The following is a 24,876-nucleotide window of genomic DNA, read 5'->3' as shown; positions in this document are numbered from 1 at the left end:
TTCCACCACACTACCGTACTAACGCAAGGTGAGTTACGCTTTTACAATAATTCTTTCAGTTGCTGGCACTGTGTAAATGTTAAGACGCCAGTGACCCGCCAGTTAACTTCTTACTAGCATGCCAGCAACTGGCAGCGTGTAAATCAGCCTTACTAACAAAAAATCCTCACTAGTTAAAGCATACACTATGCGTGTATTATCTAGTGAAACTAGTCTATGAAACTCAATTCGACAGTTTCGAAACGCCCATATATTGTTCAAATCAAAACCAAAAGTTTAAAAATAGTAATTAATTTAGTGAAATTATATTTAAACTAGTGAATATATAACTTCACTAAAAAATACACATTTACTGTAAACACACATGCTTAGCACTTTAATGACTGTTTATGAATCCAATGTGTTGAAATATGTGTAGTAAAACTCAGTTAATGACTTGAGGTCGAGGTAATAAGCAACATGTTCTACACAATTGCTTATTTAAATATAAAATCTGGGAAATTGCTTCCAGATTTAAATGTCGACACCAGATTTTATTTCTATCTGTTTTAATTATACTACACGTTTATAATTAAACTAGACTCTACAATGTAATTATCGTCTCTTTGTTATCTGGCAGGCACTATTGTTATTTTTTTAAAATCAAATTGACTTATTGAATATAAGCAACAAGTAATAAGACTAAATATTTAGACGGTCTTAACGAGACATACCATTCTCAGCCTTGATGACTCACCCATCAGAACGATGGTAAACTGCCAACATTTCCGTCATTCGTCTTAGCTTTTATTTTATTTTATTTTAAAATATAACAATGCCAAGTTTTAACAACTGATTGTGCTTATATATTAATCGGTTTACTTAAAACTTCAAAGCTTATTGATCACGTACTAAAAAAATCACTCATGGAATATTTTCTTTGGAACAATGAGACGTTTCTTTGGGTATTGCGCGCTACACTTTGAGAACTCCTTATGTTACCGCCCATACAGTTTGTCACAAGCCAACAATTTTATTTATGTATTGTAATAGTTTTGTTGGTGGTCATTTTAAAGTTCTATAAACCAGTCAACAGTGACGCAACGGAACAGCTGTTCGAGCTTCCCGCAAGAATCTTAAAAATGTCTTGACGAGACTCGAGAGAAATTAATACACAATTTATGGATATACGTATGTACTCCGAAGATCATTATATAAAAATATGTGTTAATGTTTCATCAAGCCCTAAAAAATAAAAATAAGAAAGACTACATTATAACATCTAAAATAATATATACTGGGCCGTTTTCGACGGCAGCTGAAAAAGAGAATTTAGTAAATTGCCCTATATATCACTAGGCGCTGAAAGAATGACACTCCTTGAGTCACTTTCGAGTTTTTTTTGCCTTATTTAACATAATAAGTGAGCTTCGTAAAGATATTTTGCTTTATTAAGCTCGTTTTGCAAATTTAACGGACAGATCATATTCTTGAAAAATATAATTCAAGTATACTCATTTATCACTGCGTTAATTAATTACGCATATTTTTAGTATTCTCTATATTTTTCAGGACGTTATCTGAATAATTAAATAATAAGCACAATAGATAGCTACACAAACAAGCGATACTTGCAAAAATACAAGTGAAAGTCGAAGAAATCGATTTATCAATTTTTGAATGCCAGTTTCATTACTCATTTTACTCAATTAACAAGAAATAGACAAATAATAAACTATCAGTAATGCAGTTCAATTATTAACTTCCATTAATCTAAGAATATTATTACAACACAAACCAAATCATAAGACTGGTAATGGAATATCAGTACAATAAATAAGTCGTTCAACGTTTGTGAGATGAATGCTTCTCTCGTGTTAATTTTATGGGTATGAAATGTAGCAATTAATAAACACATATTATATTTATAGACTTGTTCAGTCTGAGTACTTGTCACATAGCTGCTTATCATACTATGACGCATTGGTATAAGGCGTAAACCCAATGCGTTACAGCGGGCAAATCGGTACCAACTGAGTAAGTCAATCGGACATAATGAATACCTACAAGAAACTATTAACCACCATACTGAAAGTCTGCGAATTGGTGACATCTATATTATTAATTATAAATTATTATGTGCTAAACAATTTATAATTAATAGATGTTACTGCAGCTGGACCCACTTTTTTTTAATGATAACACATTTTTATAAATAGAAATTCATAATGCTCTAAAATGTCTACGAAAGTCAATTTGATAGTTGCGAAATGTCCACTTGCTGTTTAAACCCAAACCTATCCTAATGAAAGTTCTAAAACTAATTATAGTTTTAGAACTTTCATTAGGTCAAGTCTGCACTTGGATATTACTATGTTTTAAAAATATGACAGCTATCCGTACCGATATTACCATGGACTTTTGATATGAGAGTATCGGTTAATGTATATTCAAACCAAATTTTGGTTAATAGGAAGGTGCAAAAACAATTATCACTTCTCAGAAGTCAAAAATTCACGGCAGTATCAATAAAATCGGGTTGGCGCCGACACGATTTTATTGCTTTTGACGTGGATATTTGACTTCTGAGAAATGATAATTGATTTTTACGCTCTCATATTTGTCAGAATTTGCTTTAGATATTCTTTTATTTATTCGATTCTTACTTTTTGTATATAAAAAGTCTTTATATGCACGTTAGAACGCGTTTGGAACGATTTTATGGCTTTTGACATATGTTTTAAACAGGGACGTCATTTGTATTCCTTCTGAAAGGCAATATAGACTACATCGACCCGTATTTTAGAATCGAAGGATTTTGGCACCGCTTTCAAAAGGCACAAGAGATTAGTAAGCGTGGAACGAAGCAGATGAAACCCGTGTTGTTGGTATACTAATGCTTACTGATTATGGATATATCTGTGAAACATTAAATCGGACAATTTTGCAGGCATGGACGTAATTTGGGGAGTCAGGTGGGGATATTTCCCCCCCCCCCTTGAATTTGGCCAGAAAATGCATGTCATTTAATGAAATACTATAAATTTTAATGAAATTTAAATATTAAATAATGAACATCTACTTTAACCACCCAACGGAAATATTTTATATAACTTGCCACAAATTTGTAATTGGCCGTTTTACTGAAAGAGGCGGAAAACTTTTTTTATGAAGGAGACGGTAGCGGAATAAACTATTGATTACATTTTTAGTCACTCACTCCGAGTCTTTATTTGACACTACTGACATTCACATCAGAGTTCATAGTATTTTAATTTAACTTAAAGAAGCCGCTGCTTCTCTCTTCGCATCTCTTGGTCTAGCTTACAGAGCCCATTGACACACCCACATAAAATTTCACGAAAAACTAACATATGCATCCAAATTGTACATAATTTTCCAAATCGTTGCACACAAGTTATATAACAAACCATAACTTAAGGTAAAGAATATAGTTACATGAAAAAATAAATTCTTAGATATATGAGGTTTCTGATAAAGCGAATTACGTGTAGTGGTTTTCAGTTATATTTTATACAGAAGCTTCAAAATATGATAAGAGTAATCATGTTTAACACATACCTTTTTGGGACCACCGCCGCCCCCTCCACCGCCTCCGCCTCCTCCTCCTCCTCCTCCTCCTCCTCCGCCACCTCCGCCGCCCATCGGAGGAGGTACCGCTTTTGATCCTATGTACAGACTTTCAGTTCTCTTTGGTTGCGCCATTGACGGAATTATATCTTGCCCTAAGTTTCGCTTCCTTAACAATATGTCTTCAAATGGCGGTTGGTTCTGGCCGGCCATTTGCGACTGGCTCATCACCGAGTACACCGGAGTGGCGGCTCTGGATCCTTGACCGGTCATGACTGAGCCGTTTCCGGTCATGGGTCCCGGAGTTCCGGATCGCAGCTGCGAAGACCCTCTGGCCATCCTGTCGACGGGTTCGGCTCCCGTCTTGTCCACAGAGGGTTGCCTGGAGCCCGATATGCTCAACCGACCTGTCGCCCTTGCATACCTATCTACGCTTGAATCTCTACTAGGTGGTCTTTTATAGTGGTCAAAGTGGTCTATTGAAGATTGGTTCACTAGCGGCGGTCTATCGCCGGCGACTTGTCTCGAGTTCCGCCGTATTGACTGGGCGAACGATTGGACGTTGTTAACTAAGGGCTGCATTTGAGACGCGTCGTTCATCATAGGCATAGTGCCTGGAGGAATGGAATTTGGCAAGGTAGGCACTCGGTTTTGTTCTAAAGAATTCGTATAAGAGTTCATGTCTGCTAATTGATTTTGGTATTGGTTCTGCTGCATAGGCTGTTGGGTCATCTGTTGGTTAAATGCGTTTTGTTGCTGAGTGTAATTCTGCATTTGTTGCTGGTTATTGTTCATCTGCTGATAAGGCTGTTGCTGATTGAAGGCGTTTTGTTGTTGATAATTGTTCTGCGGTTGTGATTGTTGCATTTGTTGGAAGTTATTCTGTTGAGGCAGTTGTTTCTGGTACGTTTGATTGACGTTGTTAGGCTGTGGTGCGTAGTTATTGTTTTGTTGCGATTGGGATTGAGCTGGATAAGAGTTGGTTTGTGAGGGGTAAATTTGGTCGTTTAGAGGAGGTTGAGGGTAAGCTTCGGAAGTTCTTCGGACGGAGGCTGCGAATGTCGTTTTCGGCTGACTAGGGATGGCTGTAGTGCTCGGCTGCGTCGGCGGGGGTTGATCAAAGTTTTTAGTGGGTTGGTGGAGTATAGACTTCGTCGGCAACGCGTCATCAGGCGGAGGTTTGAACTTTTCCCGTAATCTTATTCTTTCTATTCCCGGTTGTTTGAAATCTGGGGCAAATTGTCTAGCGGTCACTTGAGCTAAATCTGAATCCTCTTTGGCTTGATCGGCAGTTATGTCGGCAAGTTCTGCCTTGCCTCGCGCAGTCGCCGTTCTGGAATTAGAATTAAAAAAACATTATTAATTAATTATTATTTTTATTGTAATACTAATTTAATAAAATCATCACCTTGATATAGCAATGTCGGCTTTCTGCAACGCAATTTTTGAGGCTCTCTGCGCGGCGTTCACTGCCGCGTCTATCCTCTCCCGGAACTTGGCGCTCCTGATCAGGAATAAATGCTTCTTCTTCTGGCTGGTGATCAGGACGTTGTTCTTGTATTTGCCTTCCTCTTTAGAGCCGTCTCTGAACGTGGTGACTCCATAACCGTACTTTTTGTTACCGAACCATTCGCCCTCGTACCTAAGTCCGTCACTTCTCTCACTTATGCCGAATCCTGTCCGTTTGTCGTTTTTCCACTCTCCCATGTACGTTTCAGTCACACCACTATCCAAATGTTCATCCTGAAATAATACAAATAAAACTCAATAAAATTATGAAGTTGCACACTACAAGCTGTCTCCAATCATGTGTAAGAGTTATAAAAATCGAGTGGCACAGCAAGTATTAAGATTTCGTCCGGTAAAGGACGCAAGAATTAGAAAGATTTTCGATGTAAAATGATTTTTTTTAATATATATTATTTAAGAAGAATAGTTTCTTTACTTTTTTTAACGAAGGCATGAATTTAAAAAAATTGAATAAGCACCATTTTAAAACAAAATTTTGGATTACGTTGATTAAGAAAATTATTATGTTCTTAAAATATAAATGTGTAAACTAGTATACTTTTCTATCGGTACTCTGCGGAACATTTCAATGTAACTTCTTTATTTAGTAGTTTCTTTAGGTCGCAATGAATATAGGAATTATTTTTGTACTTACTTCGACAACAAAACTAGCGTTGGAATCGGTGTGAAGCGACGCATTCGTTACCCCTGAATGGGAGCTTTCCGTTGACATCCAAGAAGCTGTAGATCCGGTAGATCTTATGGAGCCGGAGCCGGTGCCTTTTTTTTCAAGATCACCAGTGCTACGCTGCTTCGTTAGCTTCAAACCCTGAAATAAAACAAAATACAGATATTTAATATAAAACTTATCAAGCAAGCGAGGATTTATCTGAAAAAATTGACGCCGTGTCGGCTAATCAGTCCGTGAACACAATTAGTTAAGCGAGGTAGAAAAATCGATTAGCTAATGCTCGAGAGAGATTAATTTCTGTCCTAAAATTTTAATATAGCAGACGCGTTGATGATCTCAAGTTCAACGAGAGCTCTTAAGAGGAGTGAGAAAATTTTATGAATATTTTTATAGCCTACGTGTCGATTTTTCGTTTTATGGTTTATATTACGTAAGGTAGGCGAGAACTTTTCTATGGTGTTGGGGTAAATTGTGCAATAAAAAAATCGATAAATCATATACATAAATGCTAAAACATAACCATCGAATATTTTAATTAGTATTGTTGTTTTTATATAGTAATATTAAACAATAAACTTATATATGGAGAGCTTAGATCGTCATGTACACGAGTAAATGTAGATTTTTTCCGCTTCGAACTTCTTCTGCAATATTTGGAACAAATTGTAATTTGTAAAGAAATAAAATTTCTACTTCTTAGTAATAAAAATGCAAATATTTGTCAACATGAGAATAGAGAGCATTTGAGAAACGTAATATTAATAAAAAAAGCTGTGAAAAATATTTACTTAAAAAAGTGTTTGACAAAGTTCAGTCTCATCTGGGCCCTTCAAAAATGTAATTCTCATTCAGCACTATCAGATCCCGTAAGTACAATACGAATTTCTATATCAGAGGTTGAAAGGTTAAAATGTCATCAAACTTTTTACCGAACAAGAGTCGCGTGAAATATATTAAGATACAACTGATATATAAAACGCCCTTTGTCTATAAATCTATTGACTTTGTATCTTTTTTCCAACAATGGTCACAAAATAAAAATGAAATATTCAGCTCCATAATTTCTTTCTATAATTTTCTATAAACTTTTTGCCGTCCAATATTTTTTTCTTGTTAAATTCACTACGGTCTAATTTATTAAATTACAGCTATTAAGCTTTTTACGTATTATTTGTATATAATTTATTTAGGTTATACCTCGTTTTAAATGTTGAGTCCATTAAAAAAAAAGGAGTTTCCCTCTATACTTGTAAATAGTATTTAGTTAATTCTCACAACGCCAATGATCCTCAACATATTTTTAATCGCACGGAATTTATTGTTTTAATTATTACTATGATATATGAAGCACTAAACATTAGAATTGTTTATATTATATATTTACATTCTTGATGTTTGAATATATTTGTCAATCGTATGATAAATTATCGAAGCAATGTTATATATGAAGATGTGATTTTAGATCACGTTTTACAAAATCTCCTCTTTGTACGTCTCGGCAATTTTTTGCCCTTCCATGCAAATACTTTAATATATAACAATTGTTCGTACATCTATTGGTTACAAATTTTATCTTGCTTATGAAAATCATCTTCTGTTAGACAAAATATAATTTTTAGAAAAGTAATTAGTTTTATTTTTTTCTGTATTAATTTTTAAGCAAATTATCCGTGAGACCTTCTGGAATTTTTAGTCTGACTCATTGCCTAAGAAAAATGGCCGTTGTCTCAGTATATAGTCGCTGCTATTTATATTTACCTAATTGAATTAAAATAATCCATGAGCATTTCTTTCAGCTTCATCATCGTCATCGTAAAAATAAGTAAATGTTTACGATTTAAATTCATAGGCAAAATCTCACTAGGTATAATAACTTTCACTATCGGAATTTACTTGCTTTAGTTTTTTGTTTATATTCACTAGCAGAAATGTTATTTCATTAAAACGCATATTTTTTGTCAAATATTTACGATTATTTAAATATTTTATCAATTATTTAACCTATGTTTTCATCGTATAATCTGACTTTAAAAATATTGCTAAATCTGGGCAGATCAACGATCTTAAATAATATTTTATCTAATGTATAATAGTATGTATTATGCTTCTATTTTTTTTGTAAAGGTTAATCCAACTTCAGTTTCAAAAAAAATCTGATTGCACTTTATGCTCACTTGATAATACTTTTAACATAATTTTCAGACGATGTATAAAATTTACGTCAATTCCGCTAATTCATTATCTTGAAAAAATCTTCCACGGGTTTGCCATTTGTGTTTCCGTAAACCGGTTTGGGTACTTCAATCGGAACTCTTCTATTTGTATCTTCTTCTGCTTTACTAATTATTTTTATGTTCTGTTCTCAGTTGCCATTAACTTTGCAGGTAATTTATTAGACAGATGTAAGATAAATTAAAAAAATTGATTTTAGAATGTAATTTTGAAATCAAAAATCGAAGTACCTCAAAATTAACTTCTTTGTTGCTTTTTAAACTGTTTAAAGTCATTGAAAATTATACCAAATAGATTTTATTATAAAAGTTGTGTTGGTGGCAGCTAGGCATTCCGATTTTTCGATGATTTTTATTTCTCGAGAATGAGAAGTGAAGTCGAGAATTCTCCTTTCTCGAGAAATTTTGATGAATAAAAAAATCATGTAATACAATAAAGTATTGCAGATACAGTATTACATATTATTCTTGAAATAACTATTTAAAAACACATCCCATCCAAAGTAGAATCAAACATCCTCGTTCTTTTTTTTTGTTAAAAAGAATTTCGGGCGTGGAAATATTTCTCTCGTTTTTGGTTGATGTTGGTTTAATCGACAACAAAGATATGCACTGAAAATTATTTGATCTCTTGCCCATCGATACATATATTTTAAATTCTTTCTTCATTAATCCGTAAGATGTTGGTTTTCTTACACTACTTGGTGCTACCAATGATAAATTTTCAATTTTTTAAAAGGATTATAATGATTTAATGGAATCGCGAGGTTCCTAGACTTCCTCGAGTCAATAATAATCTGCGATTAATTTATTTCTTTTAAAGAATAACAACAGAAATCATTCTTTTTTCAACTGGTGAAAGATTCTGGATTTTGCAAATATTTAATTAATGACATCAATGTCTGGTTTCTTCGGTTATATCATTTATCTTTAATTGCCCGTTGAAATTTCGAGCTTAGCTCAGAATTGATATTTTCCAATTGTTTTAACAAAAAATTTAAGGCCCCTTCGGCAGTCAATAATACTCGTGAGACAATTGTCAATAACAGCTGTAGCTTCTTTAGCACCAGGCAAATAAACTATATTTTATAAAAATATATATCTACTGGTGAAAATGTATTCCGATATGATTTCACTGAAATGACATATTCTAAAAAATATTTTCGGAATAAATTAGAAACTGTTATGACCCAAGAATTTTTCAGGAAGGGGGGGGGGAAGTTTTCGTTTTTATAATATTTCGATTTTATTATGATTCATAATATTTCAATAAATGACATGTATTTTTCTGGGATAAATCACCTCCCCCCCCCAGTGACGTCCCTGAATCATATTGGGTATGACATATAAGGTTTAAATGAATAGTATTGTAGAAAATTACAGTAGAACTTCGATTATCCGAATTGGATTTTTATTTTTTTTAAATTTTAAACGATGGTCTGAAAAACAGTTGATTCCAGAAGTGTAAAAAATTCAAAGTTTTATAGATAAGAGAGGAATAGTATTTTTATTACTTGACAATGCACTATCGCATCCGTCAATAGAATATTAATAAAATTTCTTCCACCAAATGTCACGTTTGTAATACAACCAATGGACCATGGAGTAATAGAAACATTAAAGCGCTTATATCGAAAACAGATTCTTCGAAGACTATTGTTAGCAGACGAAAATAATTAAGAATCGATTATCAGTTTCCACAAGAAGAATAAGTTAAGGGACTGTTGCTACATGGCAGCAGAGAGTTTGGATTCTATAGATGTGTCGACATCAAAAATAGCATGGAACAAACTTTTGAAAAGTCCGTTAATGAGTTCCAGTAGCAGATTTTATTGAAACGGCTAACATAGAAGACATCACAAATACAATATTACAAATTTCAATATGTAGCGAATGCGACAAAGAAGATGTCATTGAGTGGTTAAATTGTGATAGGAACAATCTTGGATTCCAAATTTTAAGTGAAGAGGAAATAATTAATGAAATATTTAATATACCCTCTGAGATTGTTGTCTTCTTCTTCTGAGCAGAAGAAGAATTATGAATCTAAGCATTCTGAAGCTTCTTAGTGCTTAGGTATCACCATGAAGTGGTTTGAGAGACGGGAATAATGTAACCTAACACAACTTAACCTCAAATTTCTAGGATACTTCTAGGATAATCTAGGTTCTACTGTATGTGCTATAATCTGGTGCATATCTATAGTATATTTTTGGATGATTTGATCAATACAAATATTTTACAAGCATATAATAAATTATCACCAGTTGGATCGATACTCTATATTGTGCTTAGTTATCCCGATTTAGAAATTTGTTTATTAAATATTATTTGTATTCACGATAAGGGATAGTACTCACAGAAAGCAGGCCCTTCTTGGTCTTTTCGACCAAGCTGTTCCGCCTCGCCGGTGGCTCGTCAGAGCGCGACTTCAGGACGAAGCCGCCTCGCGAGTCGTCGAGACGGTGGGTTCTTCGCTCGGCGGGGTCCGGCGTCTGGGGCGCACCCCCGGGGCCCCCGTCCGTCGATCGCAACGACGTCAGCGACGCCCTCACCTGCCGGTTCGGTCTATAGTGAGACGCCAGACCGAAAGGCGCCGACGCCCGCACGCCGTAACCGTGTCGCATACCTCTCAGCCATTGCCCTTGATATGTGCCTGAAAAAAAATAAAAATAATAATTTAGAAACTTAAAAGAAAACCCTTCAGATAAGTAATCTAATACTCTTACCCTATGACAGTAACATAACGAAACATGGTAGACTTTTTAGAGTTGTTGGCGTTGATTAGAAACTCTTTCAAAGAGTCATAAGAAAAAGATACTCATAAATATTGTATAAAGAAGAGAAAATAATTTATAAGCTGTCCGTTTGGCTTATATAAATAGCGTTCCTACTGCGACAGCGCCGATTTGATCGACATTAACTTTCAATCCTCATACATACTAAGGATATATTACACGTGTACGTTTAAAACATACATGGTTTATTTGCAATTCTTAAAATCTAACGTATATGTGCATTAAATCGGGAGCAATGATAATGTTTATGTAATATATTAAGGAAAAACTCACTCTTCGGCCTCGGAGCCCATCGCCGGGAATTCAAAATTTGAAGATTTCATTACGAAGATTGTTTTATGATTGTTTATCTAGTTTAATCAATGTTTACTTCTAATCCTCAACACATTATGTATATATTTAATTTTTATAATTATAACACACCTAGTTAATTTGCAATCCGATTATTTATATTCAGACAAATGAAAATTATTGTCGCCTAGCAAAATTTTATTATTAAATATGTAATAATTATTTAAACTGTTGTCAGGCTACCGTCGGCCATTTTGTTTTATATTTGAATGCTTATTTTTCATTGGTCGAAACAACAGAACGCATTACCGGTGCCTCGGAAAGCAATGAAACAAATTCATTTTTTATTATTATTTATTATTATAATAAAACATATTTCCTTTGTTTACGTGTATTATTATACACCGTTCATACAAAGCGATACGATTTACAGAGCAAAGAATTGCACGGAGAATGTATCATTTTAAGTTATTCATTCAGTAGAAAATTTGGCGAATAATTCGAATAATCGAATATTTTAATATTTAATTTAGAACCTTATTCTAAGAAATCCAATAATTTAATTCTCACTTTATATTATACGTTTTATTATCAAAAAATTTAGATTTTATTATTTGTTCTATAGCATTGTTCGTTTTGTTAGATATAAGCATTAAAAACCGACTGTTCTGTATACATTTCAAATTAATGATAAATCAATATCATACTCTTATTTATATCCTAATGACGTAATTCACAAGCAGTTCGAATTCAACTAATAGAAATATAACAATCTTGATTTCTCCAAAGTCGCAATTTTTAATTGTATTTTTGTGCTGACATATTTTTAATCAGGGCGATAAACGGTAAGCAATAAAATAATATGTAAAGTTTTTATATGATTATTGTTTTTAAATTTGCATACTCATTTAACACCGAACAAGCTGGCCTTTAAGGTTGATAGCCCTATTATGTTGTTAAAGAAACACGTAAACATGTGATTGAGCCAACTCTTATAAGATTTTATTCATAGAATCTAATCGATTCTCTTCAAATAGATTAATTTTCCACTTTGCCTCTCTTTTGTAATTGCAATCGTTCAATGCGACAGATATTTACTTCAAATATGAATAATAAAAAATAAGTAATTTATTGTAAATCTATTTTTGTAATATGTAAGGCGTTAGCCCAATGCATTATAATGGGGTCAACATAATCAAAAAGTCAGTAATGAGACACTAGACTGAAATAAGAATCATAAATTAAAAAAATTAAACTACATATACATATTATATACATCCGTGAGCTTAAGAAAATCTAGGAAAACCTAATATGTGATATTCAATCGGAATTATAATCAACCGGACACGATACAAATTTAAATTCACTAAGGATCATATGGGATTCAGCCCAAAGACTTTCAGGTATAAGTCAAAAAACTACAGCTATCTTATAAATAAATTAAATACCCGAAAATTTATATTAGTTTATATATTGTTCTTGGAAAATATGTCTCGATTCAGATTGATTTTGATAAAAAAATTCCATTAGCACAACCCAAATGAATATGCACCGTTTGAACGTAATTACAAAAAAGCGATAACAGTCTTAAAATTAAACTCTAACGTAAACCAATCGTAAATATTGGCAATCGTAACACATTCTATTGCACGCAAAAAATATTGATGAAGCGATGATGGACCGCTGTCCAAATCCAAACTACGCAAATCCAATAACGATCTAATAATACCCGGATTTATCATCCATTCGTGCGATTCTCACAATCAAGAAGAAGTAATCAGATATCACAAGAGTTATTACACGTTCCCGGAAAAGACGTCTTCATTATTATTATATAATCTGCAAGAGAATAAAGGATCTCAGATTGTATTTTTCTCATTCACTATAACTCGTGCTCGTATTACAAAGAAAGTATTTTGTTCGCCGTTTGCGTTGTGCTTTTATCACAGTTTTTTTAATTGGGTCACGTGGATGAAATACTAAGGGTATTAAGAAATAGGATACTAGAATAGCGCTATTGTAAATATTACAAGATGATGTTGTACCACATCCTATATTAGAAAATACCATTAATTTACAAAGCAAATACTAATAGTATAAATTTGTCTGATAGATAGTAAGTGACGTAACAGATTATGTTAGATAAATTATTTTGATAACGCTACAGTTTAATACTAAGATTACACACTATTAATTAATATATTATATATTATGTAACAAAATAATGCTGTAGCTAACACACTTACGTGTTTGATCTAATAATGTAATATTATATAATATATTGACAGATATAACTATAACATTAAATTTTATGAGTAATAAATTGTATATTTTAGAAACAAGCATAAGCGATACTTAAGAAAATTATTATTATTATTATTATTATTATTATTATTACGTATCACAAATATCATAAATTGTTCTTAAATCTAAATATTTATTTTATTATTTATAACATTTTTTCTTTAACCTTTTCTTTACTGTGATGTACACCGAGTGTACATGCCATATTATCATGTTAATATCTCTATCGAATAAAAATGATATAAAACAGGTAATCTTCCGCGATAAGCATCGGGTATCAATTCACCAATACAGTCAGGGTAAAAGTGTTGCCAATCAGATTTTTCATTCGCGTACAAAAGTTTTCAACTTTCTTAAATAAATATTTAGTCACTTAATGTATATCAATTGGCATGCGATATTTTTTGCACCGTTAAAGGTAAGTTAAGGAAAAAGACAGTTGTTATAGATAAGTGGGATAGTTTTTCTGCTTAAATCTAAAACATTGATAGTTCACTAATTGAAAAATTAAAAAAAAATACTTAACGTATTTATGAAATATATGTATTTTACAATTTAGTTTTAAATTATTAAAACTAACACTTTCCAAAGATTTTTAGAAAAAAAGTGCTTTAAAAGCTGAAATCTACAATAGTATACTTTTTTTATGCATATTATGGGTTGTTTACTATTGGTTTTTTTATTATTTTTTATATGCTAATCATTTTTAATAACATACGATTAAAGTGTCGTAAAAATGATACTGTAATAAAACGAGTAAATGCTTATATAAAAAAAACACAGATCTTTCATCTTTATTTTTAAAACTGAAAGATTATTGATTTTTAAAGTATTTTTTTTATGATTTTAAACATAAATAATTCATATTTATAATCAGGATTATTTTCTAAATCATAATATAATAATTTTGATATTAAATCTATTTTTTAAATAATTTTTATAATTGAATAAAAAATAAAATGCAAAGAATCTTAAATTTCGCCTTAGGTTTTAGGGTATTAAAAAAATACGACAGACTTTTAAAAAGCAGTATATGGATCGTAAGTATTTATAAATAATAGTCAGTACTCTTGTTTAGTATCAGTATCAAAGCTGTTAGTATAGATAATAGGTATAGTATATTTTATTTTTATTATTTATTGCAAAATAAAATAAAAAAACAGAAGCAGGTAGAAATCTGCATATACATATGCTACGGCAAATCTATGAAATTGCTTGTTGCGTGAAATAGGCAAAAAATGCCTAATTCGTGAAAAGTGCAAGTCCGTTACTTTATTCGTAAATTATGAAAATTATCTGCAGAATTCACGCATTAAGCCGATGAGTCGTTGGTCTGAACAGTGAACACCCCATGAATCTCTGCAACGGATCATGAGGTGCTCATTGTTCTGACCAACGCTTACTCTCTACTAACCTTTCCAAAATACTTTTTGGCATTAATGATTGATTTATTTTTATATAATGAAATGACATTTGGTCTAGTTATGAAAAACGCTTTTATCTACTTTAGTAAATGCACGAAATAAGCAAAACAATTCCTGTCCAATTCTAGAAATCGGCAGATAATTTGCCTAATTCATGAACGGCCTTGCTTTTTTCATGAATTGGGCAATTTTTTGCATATTTGTGGATTCTGTGTACCATATACAATATATACATACATACAAATACATACATATGTAGGTATGAAAATATATTCTTTTATATGTAAATGAACAAAAAATTTAAATTAATATTTTTGCTGGAGTTTTTATTTTTTTTATTTTTTTTATTAGCTCCTATTTTGTAGTTACAAGTTGACAAATTAGGTTGAGATTAACTTAGCAGAGATATTATAAGGCGATATGATTAAAGCTATGGCAGATACAGTGTCCTTAAAAATCGTTATATCGCAAAATATACTGAATGACAGAAAAAATATTTATTAATATTTTTTTTTTATGAACGTTTACCGAGTTATAAATTTTAAGAAGGTTGAATACCCGCCATTTTAAAACAAGGTAGCGGATCTAGTTCACTAACGAACTTAGCAGAAATAAAGAGGTCTAAGATATGTAATTATATAAATTAAAATAAAATAAAAAACTTTTTTTAAACAAAAGTTCAAAAAAATCTACATAATTCTTGCGGCTTTTGCTTGACGAAATTTTTTCTGTATAAATGTATAAATTTGAAATGACAGTTTTTAAATTTATATATTTTATTTAGATATATTTTTTTTATGCATATTAAAACAAAATTAAAGTTATAAAAAAAAAAAATAGATAGTTTTTCAGAATTTAATTGCTTAACACTTTTAAAAATATTTGTAGTGAAAAGATTATTAAAAATATTTATTTTTACAAAATAATATAGTTATTAATTATCATATTTTAATATTATTGCAACTTTCATAACTAGTAAACTATAGTATAATATTAATTATTTTTATATTGCACATTTATGTGACCATACATAATTAAACTTTTAATTTATATTCATGAATAATTTATTTCAACACGAAAATTCTCACCTAACTAAAAGAAAACCTTACATCAAATACAACCAAATTTGGCTAAAATATGTTTTTCGCCTTTCGTCCACAGATGGCAATAGTTAATAAATCCAAATTATTTATCAAACCGGTACCGATTAGAAAGTATGTCACTGTTAACATTCAGTGATTGTTCGTTAGCTCAAGACACAACGGCTCAATGGTCTAGGGGTATGATTTTCGCTTTGGGTGCGAGAGGTCCCGGGTTCAAATCCCGGTTGAGCCCGTTTTTTGCTTTCGTGAAGAAAAACTGGAACGAAGCCTTCGGAGGAAATAAAAAAAATTAAACGCCGTATGAGATCAAGTTACCCGAGGAGCGCCCTTTGTGAGTCGTTAAACGCTCTTTATTGCTCTTTTTAAAAGTAATTGTCGACCCAGTTACCGGTAATCGTGTTTAGGTATAATAAAATAAAATAAGATACAATGGGATTAGGGCTACTAATAAATGTGTCATCTAATATCCATCTGCATATAAATAATTTAAAAAATATTCAGTTATAAAATAACAAATTTGCGAGATTCATATCATAAATTTGACCAAAATGGTTTCGGTTTACTTAAAAATATAACTATGAATATAAATAATGATTAACTATTAAACCCGTTTGTTATTTCTTGTCCAAAATGCATCTTATTACTATTCTCCATTTTACATCTGTTTTACATACATACATCATACAAAATAAATCGTCTGCTACCTGCTGTGTTTTGATTCATCTAATGGATTAATTATTATTATAATACACATGTATATTTAAGGCCATAAAACAAATACTATTAAATTCATAGTTACATACATATAATAATATTTACAATATAGCTAATATATTAGATTAAATTTGATCTATAATATGCTTGGTTCAGTACATTCGTGTATTGTTTGCATTTTGGTTTACATAGCGAGTGCTAGTTTAATCACATATATTTGGTAATAAATGTCGCATTGCAAACTGCTAGTATTTGCTATACAATTATTCATATTATGAATTAATTAATAACGTACAATTTAGTAATTTAACTATATGGTTTATCTACAGCAATCAATTAGCACGTACAAATACATGTATTTTGACATATTGAAATCAGAAAATGAATTAATGTACTAGATTTATAATTGTTAAATAACATTTTTATATTTTATATTAAAAATATGTTTAAATTATTTTTGTATACAAAAATTGTATATATAGAAGATTCTACATAATTGCTCAGTAAAAAACGTGAATCTTACTAGCAAAACATTGCAAAAACACAGGATAAATGATCATTTAAATACACCTTTAAGTTACTTAGAATACAATTGCTATGCAGTTTTTTTAAAAAAGCATGAGCTATAAGTACCGTCGCTAAAATTACTTTAGCGCAGTAAATATTTTTAAATTATTTTTGTTTATTGAAATTGTATGTCGTAGGCTCTATATAAATGTCCAGTAGAAAGCGACGATCGAACAAAGGTGCTTTGCCAAACTAAAACACGAAGGAAATGATTTTTCAGAACACACAAGAATTTCTTAGCACAATGGTCTTCAAAATAGGGTATGCGAGTTAATATTTGAGAAAACGCAAGAGAAGTCATGGGGGGAGGGAAAGTGGAGGTAATTACCTCTCATGAATTTGGCCAAAACATGCATGTTATTTAATGAATTCCTATGAATATTAATAAAATCTAAATATTAAAAAAAATCACAGATTTCCCAACTTTTACCCCCCCCTCCCTGGAAATAGCTAAAATTACCTCCCTGGATAACGTCAACTGACAGTAAACATCAAATAAACAAGAAATTGAATCGTCAAAGGTGAATTTAATTTTTTTTAAATAAATGTCTATATTCATTATTCTTTTTTTTGTCTTAAAAGCACACGATCAAAATATTTTTTGAGATTACTGATATACAGCTTTAAAAATTTTGTTAACCCTTTCAACGCGAAGCCTAGCATATGATAGGCAACTGAGTATCACATGTTTTTAACGAAACTAGGAAGAGATAGTTGTAAACATGAGCTTAAAAAAAAAATTCAATGTTATTATTAAGGTAAAAAAAATTATAGATATAAATAATCGTGTGTTTCTGTAACTAAATTATTATGTGTGTATTCCGCTATGATGATTAAAATATTTAAACTTATTTTTTTTTAATATTTATGATACAATCAAAAGAGTTATTTTATTTATTTCAATTAAATAAACCGTTATCATTATAGCTGTGTATTTTTTTATTCTTAAAATTATGTAATGTATTTAACAATAAATTAAAAGATTTAGCGCTAGAGGTTATGAAGCTTAGAAAATAATTTGCGCTGGGGAACACTCATAAAACCACCGTCGCGGCGAAAGGGTTAAATACGTATACACTTTATTTATGATCTCTGATACACGCGTTAAACAATATGAATTTTCACGTTCAGTATCGAAAGCGACCACAATGGTTTTACTTACAAAAGTCACACGGAAACCATATGGCTATTGATGCAAATAAGCCTTCTTTTTTTTATTGGATATCGAATAAGTGGTAAGACTGCGGTGAAGCACACATTGATGAGAAATAACATACCTATAAAATGTTATAATAGAGTTTTTTAAACACTAACATCGAAAGCTTCATAGTAGATAGCAATAGAAAATCGTTAATAAATATTAATAAAACCGGACTGCTTTACAACAAACATCGATCTGAAAAACGTATAAAGAATTTTAGAATTGAAATATGAAACGTACAATGCCCAAAGCGCTGGAAAGATAGTAGCTATACATTATAAAAGTACTAGGCAGTAGGAATACAAGAGCCCGATGTCGTCAAGTATATAAAATACAACATCTCAGGTTGTCCGGACATCTGTCTAGTACGGATGATTTGAAGCCTGCAAAGAGATTAATTTTTTATAAGGCGAAGCGCATGAAGACCGATTCTAAGAACTATAATAAAAGATCTCTGATCGCTTGGCGTGAGTAATTGGTACAGCGTGATCCAGAATAGAGCAAGGTGTAGAATAATCGTGGAGGAGATTAAGGGCCACCATTGGCTGTAACACTAAGATGATAATGATGATGACTTGATTACACCACATGACGCAAAGTGAAAGAAGAGCGATTGACTGCGACCAGTGCTGCAAGCTGACTATAATAAACCAGAGATTAGAGACCAGAGAGACTCACATGCACATACCACAGATCATCTTAGATTAACCTTGACTCTTCCTCAGTCTACGCTCAATACCTTCATTTTATCTGTATATCGATATAATTTACATATGTGCAATAAAATTGTAGATTAAGCCATCGTCTAACTGGGTGAATAAATTGTGTTTTTAAGTTGAAAATGTGAATTAAATTCAAGCATCCAGATATTTAACGTTCGATTTTTATTTTATATTACTACCCTGTTTACTATAAATTTGAATAAATTAAATTTTTCACTCTTTGTTATTGCTAAGATATAATATTTGCTTTGAACATAAAGATTCACAATAAAATGTGTATAAAATAATGGCAAAAGTTTTCATGGTACCATTAGATTTGATTATGAAAATTATTTGACGAATTCTCCTGACGTTTTATCATCAATTTAATGTAAGGAAAATAATATTTACCTTAGCAACATTCAGAGATACCATTTTTGATATGAAATGTATTTACTTTAAGCATTAAATTTTATTACTGATGATTAATCATGGTTTTTATTTATATTACTAGGTTCGAAAGAATTTTTTTTATATGTCAGAGCTTAGGATATTACAAATGCTACAGTAATTTTATACAATATAAGGTAAAATATATAGAACCTAAATTATACACTATAAAGCACTTACTTTCTTCCATTAACTTATCTAATCGCGTGTACTACATTTACGTATTTTCAATTTTTTCACAGTAAAACGCCTTTTATTATACACCGGATGTGATATATCATATTATTATAAATTATTTTCAAACACTCTTCCCGGACGAAGGTCTAGAAAAAATTTATTACACCCCCTGAGGGGCACTTTTATAAATAATGAGGCGAGCACATCGGGTAAATAAATTCGCGTGACGCTTCTGTGAAAAAAAAAGTGAAAATAAAACTATTTTAGTTACACGCTAGAGTTACTTTTTCCTCACGAGGGAGTTTTATCGTTCTAGATTCGAATTTAAAACTGGTTTTTAACAGTTATTTGGACGAGTAAACATCCCGCAGAGTGTATTGTTGAATTGTTAAAATTGTCGGTGGTTGAATTCCTCAGCGTGCTAACTAAAACTTTATAAAGTCCGAATTCGGAAGTACTAAAATACAGTTTCCCACATATATTAACTTTTAGGCTTTTATTAGATTACCGTTATATTTTTTCTAGAACATTATGTAATGATAAAGTTACAGAATCTCCAGTGGAGTAAACCGCTATATAAGCTGTAATTGGAATCGCATAATCGAGATTTTCCGGGTATCCAGTAATTACTCGAAAATCAAAGGAACCGGTAACCGTTAATAATTATTCGCTTCAATTTCAGATTTTTGGGGAGCACGATGAACATGCCCACCTCTTCCACCTAGCAAGGTTAATTTAAAATTCAGGTTAGCCCGTGAGACTTCACTTTGTTATCACCTTTGTACATCATTCATAGCGTTAGAGTGAGGTACGCTATGCTAATTTAGGGCTGATTTTATTATTTATTTGCTCAGTCGACGCATAATATGTACAATATAAAATATTAATAAAAATATAAATTCCATATTCCATAAATATGATATAGAAATATATTAATTCATAGTTGATATCACTACCATACGTAATATATTATTTTTTAATGAAAAATAGCATATGTGTTACTTTTAGATACATATAAATCACTTCAATAAACAAAATTATATACTTAAAACATCCATACTTTTTAAAGACTCCATACAAGCTTACAAAAATATAAGAGGAAATATTATTTATTTTTATAAGTACAAGAGATTTAAAAATTATATTAGATTAGTAAAAATCCACCCAACTATAAAATTAATGCTAATGTCATTCGAACGACAATTTCAAACATATAAAAAGGAAATACCAACGCGTTTTGACAATAGGTCACAATTGTGTAACATACAATTACAACGCTGCTAATAGATTCTATAATTATCAGAGATTACACCTCTTTTCTAGCATCTGCCCGTTAACAAATAACATTTTTGTGCGTAAATTATGCAATATACAATGCATCTAACTGGCGTAAAAACCACTATTTTAACCCTTTGAACGCGGAAATCGCCTAAAGTCACTCAATTGATTTTTTTTATCTCGTTACGCAAAAATCAGTAAAAAAAAATGCTTTTCAAGAAAACTTTTTTTTGTGAATAAACATAAAATATCATTTTAAATAAATAAAAATTAAAAAATCAGAACATTTAAACACAGAATCAAGGTAAAATTTGCATTTTTCAAAAAAAAAAAACCAATTAAATATTATTTTTGATTAACGCGTCCAAAGGGTTAAACTACCCCTTGAATTATCGACATTTGAAATGTGTTCATCTTGCAGTTTTAATTATTCAAGGCGTGAACATTATTTATTCGAATATGCAAGCGATGCAATTGCCCAACCAATTTCTGCATCTGCATCGGGAGAAACGATCAACTGATTTGAGACGGTAAACAACCAGACCGAGACGGAAAGCAAACAACAACAACAAACATGAAAGACCTCAGCTGATCATTCAGAGGCTATCACTTCTCCGCCTTGCCCACAAAATTGTAAATTGTACAATTTAACAGCAAAATCACATCATTCCAGCTTCAACACCCTCAAAAAAAAAAAATATATTGTAGAAAAATTCCGTTGTATTAATAAGTTACATTCATGATAAAAAAAATACTACACATTAATTGTCAGTATTTTTTAAGAGCATTAATGTTTAAATCACCAACAGATAAACTGTATGAATTGTTGTTTTGTAAACGCACGGCTAAATAAGGGCAGGAATTAAAGCTTACCAAATAAATAAGATTTTAGGTGACTATGAAGAAAAATAAATTTAGCAAATTTAGAAATATTTATTAAACTTTAGAAATATTTATTAAACTTTGTTCAATCATTTTTTAAATACTTTTCATTAATAGCACAACAACATTTTTATAATATTTATCATAAATATTTATATAATATTAATATCATAAATATTTATATATTATTAATATCATATATATTTACTAGTCTTGCGAAATTAAGACTAAAACAGGATCTATTGTAAATGGCGCAAATACCGAAAGAATGTATCGTTTTAAAAACAGGCTAAGTAGGTGCCAGCACGAGATACTTTTGCTTTGAGCAGGTGGCTAAGCCCACGAATTCCATTGTTGCCGGATTAATGCAACACAACAGCTAGCATATTTTATTTTTTCAGGATAATATACAAAACATTTTAATATGTCAAATGTAAGGAACACACGTGTGAATAAATTTTACGCAATATAAAATTAAAATTAAGATAAAAATTAATTTTTATAAGTAAAGCGACTAGGAAAACAAGTTTAATAATGTAAACTGTCTATTAGATTTATACTTTTGTAATTTAAAAAAAAATAAAAAAAATTTACGCTAATTTTGAACATCAGAACATTATATTCGTTGATTATTTAACATGTACCATTGAATTTTTATATATAAAAGTCATATATTTACAGGCAGTTTTATTGCTAGTTGTCCACATATATTATATTTTTTAGGAAAATTTAATTTAAATTTTTTTAAATTGATATATAAATATATATTTTTGTAAGTAGCGATAAAATTAGAAACAAATTGTTTTTTTTTGTCTAATCAGATATGAAATACAATAACAAAGAGTCTGGTTCTGTCCCGAATCGTTAATATTGGAAAGGTAAATAGACCATTCTCTTAATTTATTAATTATTAATTATTATTTCTTAATTTATTAAAAATGATTTAATATATAAAATAAATTACTAACTTTATATTTATTTTAATCTTCATGTTTTTGAAACTCATTTAGCATAATATCTGACGTATTATTCGTTCTATTTTTTTGAAAATGATAAGAAAATGCAATTTTTGACTAAAAGTAAAAAAAATTGTATTAATCTTAATTCATATTTATTTGAGAACGCAAAAATAAAATTATATTAGTAAATAACTAATATATTTCAATAATACACATCATATTCAATTAAATCGTAAACTGTAAAAAAATCAGTATCATTAGATAGAATCTCGTTTCAACACATTATAATCTTAATATTTTAGCATTACACATCGGAGTTACATTATTAACAAAGCTTTACAAATCTTACTTAGACCCTTTCTTAGTATTTAAACGCACCTATCCACCTGCGTATTTAAGAGTTGTTCCTAATCCCCAAGGACTTCAGCACATAAAAAAATCACGATACTACCAACGTAACCCTCGCATTAAGCAACGAGAGAAACGAGGCACAAGATACCCTGGATATACATTATTCACGAAAGACTAGACATGATCAATGAACATCTTTAAAATACACTCAGATTTACGATACACGTGTCTAGCTCTATCTATTTTATGTCAGCTACGCCATAATAGCTTTAAAGCGTACATCCTTAAAGTGCGGATCGCGTATCAGTAAAAACTAACTAGGGTAAAGTCGAATTATTGTGTTAGTATATTTATCTTTTAACCGGAAAGCAAACATCACCCCGTTTTATCGACGGTACCGAAATACTTTACAAGTCTTAAACATTAACGTGTGTATAATAGAGTGTTGTAGTGTCGGCCATTATGCATGCACGTGCCAAAGCATGCAAGTGAGGATGTAATTTTATATACACATGCATGTTGTAGGAAATGTTCGTAATCAGGGCATCCTATGGGATGCTTATTTTCTGCCTTATATATTTATAATAACATCATTTCCTGTTACAGAATTGAGCAAATAGAAATGTAATAAAAAGTCTAACACACTGTTTTATTTTATATGCTTAAAACATATGTACTCTTTTATATATAAATAGATATATTATAGTATATTGAAACATCTGTTACATAATTTTCTCAGCTGCTCTCTAGTACCCTAAAAAATACACAGTCTAATGTCTTTATTCCCTATATATTACTGAAATGTGCATTTTCCTCTTTTTAGGCGAACTTCTTGTCTATAATATTGTATTCACTGCCATTATGAATTAATAGGTACTGTTTTTATTGTGGCGACCACACACAGATGTAAAGTTTGAATGGGTCTTATTCTCAAAACTTGCGTTAATTAACTGTGATCAAAATGATCATCAATCAACAAGAAAACAAGACAATAGCATAAAGGATGGACTACACAAAAGCCCTCGTTACGACCAGAAAAAATATCACGCAAATGTTTTTACTGTAAATATTCTCTGTCATTGAAAAAAATATTTCTGTATTGCGAAACGATCACGGATATAATAAATCACCAGATCCACAAGTGTATAATGGCCATCAAGCAAATGTAGCTTTCTAAAGGCATATTGGCGAGATGATCGCTGCATAGCAAGCTTTGCAGCCCTGGATACTCAAGCCTGGACTCCGATGGGGAGAGTGCATTCACAAGTAGTCACTCGCAGACTCCGGCAGATACTCGGAGAGACTATAAGATTCACCCCACCTGGCAGACGGCCTGATATTCCCGAGAACGATCATCGCAGCAAGAGGAACTTTCGCTGCGGATACCTACAAGACCTCTGAAGATCTTTCATGGACATCATCCCTGCGCTAGCTTTTCCACCACCGCTCGCAGAAAACATCTAATAAAACTCTAATTAGATTCCACTAAGCGTCTCATTGGGTACGAAGTCACACCCCTTAGGTTTACAAGACTTTAAAAAAGCATTGCTAGAGAAAAGCGGATATTCGCCGTATTTTTCTAAATTAAAAAATGACAATAATAATAATATTGTGTTTTTGTTGACTTCAAATAAAGTATGTCTGCAAAAGCTTTTAAATTCCAATTCAAACTAAA

General features: G+C 31.1%; 1 protein-coding gene and 1 non-coding gene across 2 annotated transcripts; one reads left to right on the top strand and one right to left on the bottom strand.

Moving 5' to 3' along the window:
* Positions 1–1,547: 1,547 nt before the first annotated feature.
* Positions 1,548–19,539, bottom strand: LOC148230367 (uncharacterized). The gene is made up of 4 exons (XM_088195570.1): positions 19,516–19,539; positions 4,979–5,313; positions 3,562–4,903; positions 1,548–1,559 (listed from the first exon to the last, which is right to left on the bottom strand). Exons 1-4 carry the CDS (start codon positions 19,537–19,539, stop codon positions 1,548–1,550), a joined length of 1,713 nt encoding a protein of 570 aa, XP_088051696.1.
* On the top strand, positions 16,082–16,153 carry TRNAP-UGG (transfer RNA proline (anticodon UGG)). Its single transcript has one exon. It is a non-coding gene; the product is annotated as a tRNA-Pro (tRNA).
* Positions 19,540–24,876: the final 5,337 nt, after the last annotated feature.

Source organism: Plectrocnemia conspersa, unplaced genomic scaffold (assembly GCF_051122295.1).
Source record: "Plectrocnemia conspersa isolate PC_06_02 unplaced genomic scaffold, ASM5112229v1 ptg000010l, whole genome shotgun sequence".
Lineage (NCBI taxonomy): Eukaryota > Metazoa > Arthropoda > Insecta > Trichoptera > Polycentropodidae > Plectrocnemia > Plectrocnemia conspersa.
Note: the sequence above shows the minus strand (reverse complement) of the source record. Positions and strands in the feature narration are given on the sequence as shown.